This window comes from Falco punctatus (assembly GCF_963210335.1).
Source record: "Falco punctatus genome assembly, chromosome: 1".
Taxonomy (NCBI): domain Eukaryota; kingdom Metazoa; phylum Chordata; class Aves; order Falconiformes; family Falconidae; genus Falco; species Falco punctatus.
This window is the reverse complement of record NC_137580.1, coordinates 103,635,332-103,644,855: the sequence shown is the minus strand read 5'-3', so window position 1 is coordinate 103,644,855 and position 9,524 is coordinate 103,635,332. Positions and strand designations below refer to the sequence as shown.

The 9,524-nt window shown below is 48.4% G+C and overlaps 1 protein-coding gene across 2 annotated transcripts in view; it reads right to left on the bottom strand.

Annotated features, from left to right (window-relative positions):
• Positions 1–497: 497 nt before the first annotated feature.
• Positions 498–9,524, bottom strand: part of CASTOR2 (cytosolic arginine sensor for mTORC1 subunit 2) — a 151,775-nt gene continuing 142,748 nt past the window's right edge. For both annotated transcript variants that reach the window (XM_080365139.1, XM_080365140.1), the window contains exons 5-9: positions 8,594–8,717; positions 7,895–8,005; positions 6,430–6,512; positions 4,972–5,066; positions 498–1,028 (exon numbers count right to left, since the gene is read on the bottom strand). In XM_080365139.1, the coding sequence (XP_080221265.1) occupies positions 963–1,028; positions 4,972–5,066; positions 6,430–6,512; positions 7,895–8,005; positions 8,594–8,717 (479 nt within the window). In that variant the 3' untranslated portion in view covers positions 498–962. The remainder of the gene's footprint in view (positions 1,029–4,971; positions 5,067–6,429; positions 6,513–7,894; positions 8,006–8,593; positions 8,718–9,524) is intronic.

Below are 9,524 nucleotides of genomic sequence, written 5' to 3'. Positions count from 1 at the left end.
CCTTGGGCAACCCTTTGTATCCTTGTGAGTGGGCACAAAGTGGATGGGAAAAAGCCTGAGGGGACAGGAGAAAAGACGCCTCCCTCCTCTTCTGGCCCTGGGGGACAAGGGCTTGGCGATGGCTTCGTGGGGGTGTGGGGACAGCAGCTGCCCCGGAGCAGGGAGCATGGCAGGAGGGCACTGGGGGCAGTGGGAGGGTGACTGGGGAAAACTGAGCGAAAACAGCCAAGTTTCAACACAGACACAAGTCCTGGTGACACCACCTGCCAGGCGGTGGGCCAAAGCCATGCTCCCCCCGCCCAGTCCTTCTCAGAGCAGTCAGGCTTTGACAGCAGGGAGAAAGGGAAAAGGTGAAAATTCAGACAACTGGGTATTTTCCCCTTTTCTAACGCCAAACCGTTTCGTGAGGGGGAACAGAACCCAATCCCCGTCCTATCCCGACACGGGCAATGACAGACAGTCCTCAGAAAGTCTGATGCGAGGAGACAAGCCAGCACTACGTGACGTCTTTTCCGTTTAATTCCACATTTCATTTCGCTGACGGCTGCCACGGTTCTCTCTGAGCCAGCGGCCCGTCCGTCCCAGTCCTGCCGCGGAGCTCTCGGCCGTGCCACCGCGCTCAGGGGGAGACGGGGCTCCCCGGGCAGCTCCTTCCACACCAAGAACACAGGCAGGGTACGCTTCGATTTGGAGCTGAACGTCAGGAAAACCGTCTGAACTCCCCTTCCTCCTGCCCCTCATTCATAAATTTAATAAAATAACAATAATAATAATAATAATTAAAACGAAGGCTTATTGGAGCTGTTTCTGCTCAACTTTCCACAGTCTCTTTTCATGTCACTCTCTGGAATCAGATTTTTCAAGAAATACTGTGAGAAAAAAAAAGAATAATAATAATAATAATTATAATAATAATAATAATTATAATAATAAAAAGCATCTGGAACCAGCTCAGAAGATTTCTAATGCTTTTCAGCTTGACTGACTTGGAGTGCATTGACCACACCGTTTATATTTTCTTCAGGTACCTGCAAGAAAACAAAAAGAAAGGTCACGCTCTAGCCAAAGCCAGGCAGGGACGACAAGGAAAGGACAGGCAGGAGCCAGAACCAGAACAGTCCCAAGGAGCCAGGTACTTCGCTGCTGGACACCTGACCTCCACCGAGAACGGACTCCATCCATGAGAGACACCCTCCAGTTCAAAAGCGCTAACCCCCAGCACCCCTGCGAGCAGCACTCTGAGTCAGAGCTGGCTGGTTTGCTGTCTGTATGGTGGGTGCTGATGGGGAGGCAACTGGTTTGGGCTTTTCCTTTCCTTCTCCTCTTCTTCTCCCCTCCTTTCCTTTTGTTGGCAATGCCTTTGCACGCCAGGAGCTCGCTCATGCAAGGCTGATGGGTTTAGGTGGCTGCCTCAGGGCTCCATGAAACTCTCCAGGGCATCCTACAGGTTTGGGACCCACAAATGTGGGTGGGGAGACCGTGTTGGGTGACAGAACATAGCCATCAGAAGAAGACAACTGCCATTTTGCTTGTGGTGGGGCATCCCAGACAGTGCAGTGTACCACCTGAGCTTTCTTATCCAGCCTTGTGACGAGACTTAACCATAGAAGTCCACATACAAAATTCTTAGTGGGTTATTAAATTATTATCTTTTCACACTGCCTGCAAGAAAAAGACTCTTGTAACAGAGATGCAAAAGATCTCAGAGCGACTCTCATCAGTAGAAAAGACTATCACAGGTTACATCGGACAGAAAAGAGGTGTCCGACCATTGCATAAACTCAAAGATGACACTCAGGGGACAGGCAGCTAACAGCTCTCGGAAAGTGGAAGGGGGTCTGAGAGAAAAAAAAAAAGCTGCTGCAAGAAGCCAAAACAATTCACGTTCAGTGAGTTGAAGAAGGGACTGTCTCCTCTGCGAGGTGTTTGAGTCCCTGGCCAGGAGTATGGTACCTGGATTCACTGGATGCCCCTCCAGAGCTCAAACAGTGGAAATACAACTGGACTGTGATTTTCTGCAAAGCTTTTAACAAAACTGAGGAAAAAACCCCAGGAGAAATACACAAGAAAAATGTTCAATTTTCCAATGGAAAGATGGAATAGGAGCGGCTGACTCTGATGAAGTGTGAACAAAAGTCAGCTGGGAAAGGAAGAAAATAATCTTAAAACAACCATACAGGAAATTCTTCTGGGTTAGAAAGAAAACCCCAGCAAACCTCCACCGCACGGAACAGGACTTTGGACAGGACTCTCCGCTGCCTCCTCTCCATCCTTTTTTGCCAGTACAGTGAACACTGCAGTGGGAGAAGCTGTGTGACTGCCTCTCCAGAAGATAATAAGGAAAGACACAGGAATCAATTTTGCAAAACACATTTTCTTAGTGCAGCACAGGTGCAGAAGGCAGCAGAACCGGCCAGCCCTGGCCAGCTGGCTGTGACCTGCACGGACCCACCTCCTCCCTTAAACACCCACTGCAAAATGCTTGACTCTTAACGTCAAGGAAATGCTATCAACCATACCACGAACGTTTGGGCTGGATTTGCTCCAGGACAGATGTGTGAACAGTTCTGATTTGTAGGTCACATCCTAGTTTGCCACCAGTGGAGAAGTCCTACCCCTCCCAAAAGACCCCTACCCCAGGGCAGCCGTGCAACACGTTCACTGGGCAGCCAGAGGGTGGATCAAAGCATCCACCATGAAGGGACAAGCAAAGCTCCGAACTACATCCCAGACATAGCTTTGGCCTCGCTAGATGCAATATTCTGGGGAAGAAGAGCAAGACAGCCCTGAGCATGAGGCAGCAAGAGCAGAGCACCTGGAAAAGGGACTCTTCTCATTTGCTTTCTCTAGAGGGAGCTGGAAACCGTAGCTCTGTCCACCCAACCTTCTGTCACCCAGGGGACACACCAGAGACCTGGAGGGTCTGATCTTGGCACTGTCTCCCAAAGGGATTTCTTCTCATGCACAGGTCCTGATTTCCTGGGCTAACTTCTACAGCTACCTGAAGACCCGAGTATTAACACCCAGATCAAATACAAAATTAAGCAACAACAAAAACCTTAAGATGCACAGGAGAAAGAAGATCAGGTCAAACGGAACAACAAGCTTTGTCAAGCACTCAAGACTGCTGACAACAAGTACTGAACAGCTTTAAATAAATAAAGGGAGGATGTAGAGAAAGGATTCAAGGTGCACTTAGAGCTTGACAAATGTCACTAGAGGTCAAGGTGTCTCGGTAGCAAAGTTAGGAAAAACAGGATGAAATCTAGGTCAAGGTCTTGGCCAACAAAACCACCCTACAGCCAGCAAACACACAGCCCAGCCCCCGTGCCTGGAGCAACGTCAAGCCAAGGAGGGGCTCGGAATGCACCTTCCGCACGGTGGAGAGGTTTGACAGCTAGAATAGCCACTGTCCAGATGAAAAGGTTTTTAAAACCGTACAAAAAAACAACCCCAGCAAGTAGCAAGCAAAATGCTAAAACACTGATTTGAGTAAGGAAGACTTGCAGACCTTAGTGCACGGCCCAAATAACACCCTGCCAGCTGCTGGGGGGCTGGGATCTGCTGGGCTCACATGCGGCAGGATGAGACGCTTTTAAAAGGTGGAGCTGCCTGCAGAGTCATCACAATCGTTTGGCACAAGTTTTAAGTGAAATATCTATTTTAACTGACCGGGTTTAGTGCTCTAGATATTGCTTGACAACTGGAAGCACTCTACACCTCGTGCTCTGCACAGAAAGCATGCACCTGGGGCCACAGCAACAGGTAGGAATGCGAGGCAAAGCTAACAGTATTGATTTTAAAATGGTGTTTTATTGGCTTATCTTATCAGCACAGTTAATATTAAAAAAAATAAGACAAACATATATAACACTTTGACCTTTGCTATCTGGAATAATATTTACTTTTACTCTTTACACACATGACCTATAGGCTGCAAATGGTTCGCACCAACTGTGAAAACCCAAAGTAATTAGCTGAAAAAAAACCCTGACTTGAACCCACTGGAGCTTTTACAGGTCAAAAGCAGGGCCTGAGCACTGAATTTACGGTGATGGAAGGAGAATAGTCACGCAATAAAGGGAATCTTTTAAGAAACAAACCCAAAAAGCACAAAGCAGCCGAGGTTTGTTAGCTTTGTTAGCCCATGGGCTACTGACTCCCTCCCTCAGGACTTGGGGAATGGGCTCCAAGTGAAATGCCATTCTGTTTATGGCTACAGGCATAGCAATTTTCCTTTTTCAGAGAAATTCCTCATTTTTCAGGGTGTCCTACACAGCCAAAGGAAGAGCAGAGGTAGGCCCAGAAGGTAAAATATCAGCCAGTACAAAAGAGAAGAGAACCCTGCACAAACAGTGAGACCCTCATGCTGCAACTGCTGGTGGGCACTCAGGAGAACAAACATGGCAACACCCTTCCCTGCTCCAAAATCACCTTCCCTTCTTGTGCTGACAGTGACGGCTGTTTTATCAGAGGCGTACACCACGAGGAGGAGGATGTGGGGCCAGCAGAGCTGATCAGGACTCTCAGGTAGGTCTCAAAATGCAAAAGTTAGGGCTGTGCAGGTACCAAGAGATGAAAGCAGGGGTCTGCTACAGGGAGACTTTCCAAAAGGTTCCCCCCCCCCCCCCCGCCGCCACAGGCAACCTCCTGAGCCTCGAGCCATCGGCTACACTTCCAGGAAACCAGAGAGGGTTTATGGCTGTTTCTAATAAAAGCTGGTGACGCAGTGGAAGAGACTGCCTGTCACGAAGGTCTTTAAGGACCCAGACCAGTCTTTTGCAGGAGTGACACCCCCTGACCCAGCTTTGCCCAGGGTAGGGCTGGGCTTAGTTCAGGAGCCTCTGATCCCAGGGCCAGGACAACCAGGAGGCTGGAGAGAAGCTCTCCAGGTGAGCAATGTTCTCATAATGGAGTTTTCTCCCAGGGACAAGAACTCCCCTATTCCAAAGAAGCTGTCTTGATACTCACCAATGCGTGATCAAACTTAAAAGTACTGATGTAGTAGGCTGGGATGTCAGCTGCGGCCAAAGGCTCAGAAATCTGAGCGACAATTCCACACTCATCTGTGGGGGAGATAAAAAAATCAATCATTGTGTGAATGGCACCTGTCAGTCTCACAGAACTCCTGGGTCTCACCAGCTCTGTGCCTACACAGGGAGGAGTTTCTCTGCACAAACTCCTATCAGAAGGGATCTCTGTAGCAAAACATGCTCTTTCTCAGGGAATCAGGCTCTTTGGGCCACCACAATACATTGCATATTTGATTTTACTGCCATCTTTTTGCAGCAGACACACGTAAATTCCCCAAAGGCACAAAACATTAGAACTGGAATGATTTTCAAAGATCCAAAGAAAGGCAATTAATCATGTTCGTAAAGGAAGCACCAAAACCCGTCTCATACATCCCTAACCTCCATTTTTCTCTAGCTGTTGCTATCAAACACTGCATCTCTGAGAGAGGAGATGCTGACCTGCTGGTCGGGCTGGACACATGGCTCCTAGACCACCACTGACCACAGCCCCTGAGACAGGATTTATATAGTTCCTCTGTCCCATTCATCGCAAATCAATGGTACGTTGCTTCTGGAGCAAACATATTTAAACATCACATATTTAGAGGACTGCTGTCCCATCAGTGACACACACTGTGCCATTTCTACATATTTTGCCTCTAAGATGCATGAAGTGCATGAAAACTTCCTTCTGGTTACTTTTAGTGGTCTGGTGTGGAAGTTGCAATTAAATATAAAAATTGGCCAAACACTTTTCAGAAATGTTCTGGAAGCCTGTATTTCCTAACTGTTTCACAGACCATGGGAAGGAGCCGTGCTTTCTGAAGATCAGGCCTCTGTTGCCATATTCAGATCAGACTCCTTGAAGTTACAGGGGACATAGAAGTAACCACAACACTTTGCAGACATGAAGCATTTGCTCTGTGCTACCTAGGTCCGATATTCTTCTAGGTGGAGAAACCACTTGCAGGACTGGATGTGGAACAGTTCTATGAACAGGGCTCCTATTTGGACCACTATAAATCTGGACTAAATCTACCAAAGCCACAGAGTTGCCCAAAGACTGCACTGGAGTGCCTTCTGGCCACTGAGTTCAGTAATCTACAATGCACTCCCATGCCATCTTTTTGTCCAATTTTTCTCTTTAAATGGAGCCCTAGGAGCTACCTCCAAAGTCCAGCAGATGAACGCAATTCCGATGAAGCTGTCAAGTATGTAGCACTTTTAAAAGCACATTTAGAAGTCTGACTTATTAGGTAGGAGTCACACTCCTCCAGTTCAAAAATCTCAGCTTGCAAAGTCGTGTTAAGCTGCTGGCTCTTACAAAGCCTCAGATGGATTTTTCCATCATCCTTGAAGGCCCTAAGGCGAGTGACTACCTGTGCACCAACTGATCCCCCAAATGTTTACCTACCGAAGCCAAGAGGCTGCCCACCAATCCGCACCATCTTCCAGAGTTCTCCAGATGCACTTGTAAACAACAAATTATTAGGAAATCTGTAAAAGGAAAAGAACACCAAACGCAGCAATTAAAACACAGCAGTGTGTCCGATTCTGCCTGCGGGGCTGCTGCTGTTCCTGTATCCCTGTGCTGTTTGAAGCCAACAATAGCAGCAGCAGCAGCTCGGTGAAACAGAGAAAACTCAAGGCAAGTGGGACAGATGCACCTGCCTGCCCCTCCAGATGTCCTGTGGCAAATCAGCACCTGATGCTGGTAGCATGCACAGGCACCCAGAGGGCACAGAAAAAGGTTTCTATGAAACAGGCTGTGCCCCAGCTTTATAAATGTCAGGATTGTTACTCTGAAGGCTTGATGTGAGCTGCATTCAGAAACACTGAGGGACAGAACGTGTTTCCGTACCTACCCTCTCAACCAGGCGAATGGGGACCACTGGTTTTGTGTCTGAGCATCAGCAGTGCTTTTTTCTATACCATCCCTGGGATGTCCCCGGGATCCCCACAGAGATCCTCACTTCGTAGCAGGGGAAAGAGACCAGTGGCTAAGAGACTTGCCCAACGTTAAGCAGGCAGCCTGGGACAGAGAAGGAACTGGCTGCCCAGGTTCCCCAAGCACCAGGCTGCTGCTCCAGTCCTCTAGCTTCTCCTGAAGGCAGACAGAGGTTTATTCCAATTAAAGTCGAAGAAACTTTCAAGGGGGCAATTAATAGTTTGCAAAACGAGTCCCTAGGGCAGGCAAGAAGCAAAGCTAACACTGCACTGTGTGTCAATAGCCAATCTATGCATTGCATCTCAGTGCAGCACCCTGTCTAGCCCCCAGACCTCAGAGACCTCTGTGATGTGAAGCTGCAGAAGTAGACACAGACCGAACAGGCTGGTATTTGCTCCCTAGCTGACTTTCTCCCTGCCAGATAAACGAGCCATGGGCTCCTGCTGCACAGGGGTGACTCAGTACATTATCATCACAACAAGATTCTGCACCAAGCCCAGCCATGTGTAAAAGCAAAGCGGGAGGACAGCATCACCGATGTCCCCACCCTGCTTTTGGCCTTTAGCAGTAAAATTTCAACTTACGTACACCAGACTTTTTTGGGTTTTGCTATTGAAAGCACAACTCATGAACAATGGAATAAAAATATCAAAATCACTTTGCTCCAGTGTTCCTCCTTCAAAAGTGAGATGACCCTACGTTACATTGGCTAGCGATTTCACTGAGGGCTCGGACAAACAAGCCCAAAGTTCAAGAGCTAGAATTAACATGCCAGACTTCACTCAGAAAAGTGACAGGGTGTACAGGCACGTGACACACACACAATGAGGCTTCCAAGAATTAACATGGAGGAGCTTCAGCTCCTTCCTGCTCCTTTGAGAACATCCCAGTTCTTTTTTGGGGTCCAGGGGACCCTAAGACCAAAACTCACCTCTGCTGTGTCTGGACATCCATGACCAAGGAGATGTAACCCTCAATGAGAGAAAAGGAGAAAAAGCGAATATGTCCCGAGTCTTCATTGCCCACCACCGAGTCTTTTACTCTGAAAAAATAGAAAAGAACAGCGTTAACTGTGGCTAGAAAAGCAAAGGAAGATTTTTAAAGCAGATAAAGCCAGTGAAATCAGAAATGTTCATACGCTGACTTACAGAACTGGCACCAAGTCCTGATACGTTATACTGCTTTTGGGTTTTTGGATTTTGCAGGGGGGAAAAAATGCCAATCCCCACAACTGACAAAACTCTCCCACCTTTGCCCCAGGGTGCTCTCACAGGTGAGCTGCGGGCCAGGAGGCACAGGCACCGAGGGGCAGCAGCACAGCCAGCTGTACATCCTCTGGTCATATGTGGACACGCAGCACATCATCACATTGCTACCCTTCGGTTAAATCTGAAGAGGCTCATCTTTACAAAGCCAGCAGGTGTCTTGGCACACCCCCAACCTCCTATTTGGTTTCCACCTGTCAGCACAACCCTCTTGAGCCTGTGAAACCTCCCTCCCTAAGTGCAGGGCACTGCAGCAGCATAAGGCCACAGCAGATCTCTGGGCATCGTGCAGAAGCAATGTGAATTGCTGCCTCTGGACGCCAGCCACACCTCCCCCAAAAGCCTGTCTCCCTGCCGGGACCTACCCATTGGAGTAAAACATGACATCCATTAGGAGTGTAGCAACAGTGGGAAGGGTATCTGGATCCAGGCTGGTGACGCAGAACATATTACTTGGACTGGAAAGGGGATGAATGACGGGCCTCTGAACTGAAAGAGACAGACACACACAGCGATGAAGCCACGCCTGCAGCGGGTTCGCGTCCCACCTGACGTGTTATCCACACACCTGCAGCGGCTGCAGAGAACGCCGCCAGTGCCTGTAAGAAAGCTGGTCACCGTTGAAGCCCTGCTGGCTCTCAGACAGGGACTGAAGAGCCTGGGGACAACCTGCTCTTGTAGTGTTCTCCCCAGGGTACGAGGCACAGGTCAGCTCTCTGCTCGGAGGGGCTTTCAGGTCATCGTGTGCATCCACATGAGGCAAGGGGCAAGCTAAAGGAGGTGCCAACACAAACTGGAACGTACAAATAAATTCAGGCTTCCACCGTTTAAAAGGCAGGACTATGGAAGGCACCTCTCTGGCTGTGGTTGCTGGCAATGCACCCTCTTTCCCCGCCTTTCTGGGGGCCTGTTTTGCTGTAGCTACAAAAAATAAAACCCAAAAGCTTGACAAACATGTAGCCAGCAGCTGAGAAGCAGCTGGTATTCAGGCACGCAACTATTAAACAGAGCAACACCACAAATTGCATACCTGTACCTAATCAATGTGTGTTTCACTGTGCCCTTCCTTCACACTTTTTGTATGAGGCTCATTTTTTTTAAACAAGATAATTTATAGCTATCGAGTAACGAGGCTGAGTGGCACTTCGCAATAACTGATCCCTGCTTTGTTCGGTTATGGGTACAAAATTACACACAGGTGTGTAGGTAAACATACGGACTTAAGTTGTTCCTTTTGCTAATTGTGCCCTTTGCTTGATGCTTGCTCCTCTAGACTGAAAGATCTTGAGGTTCTGT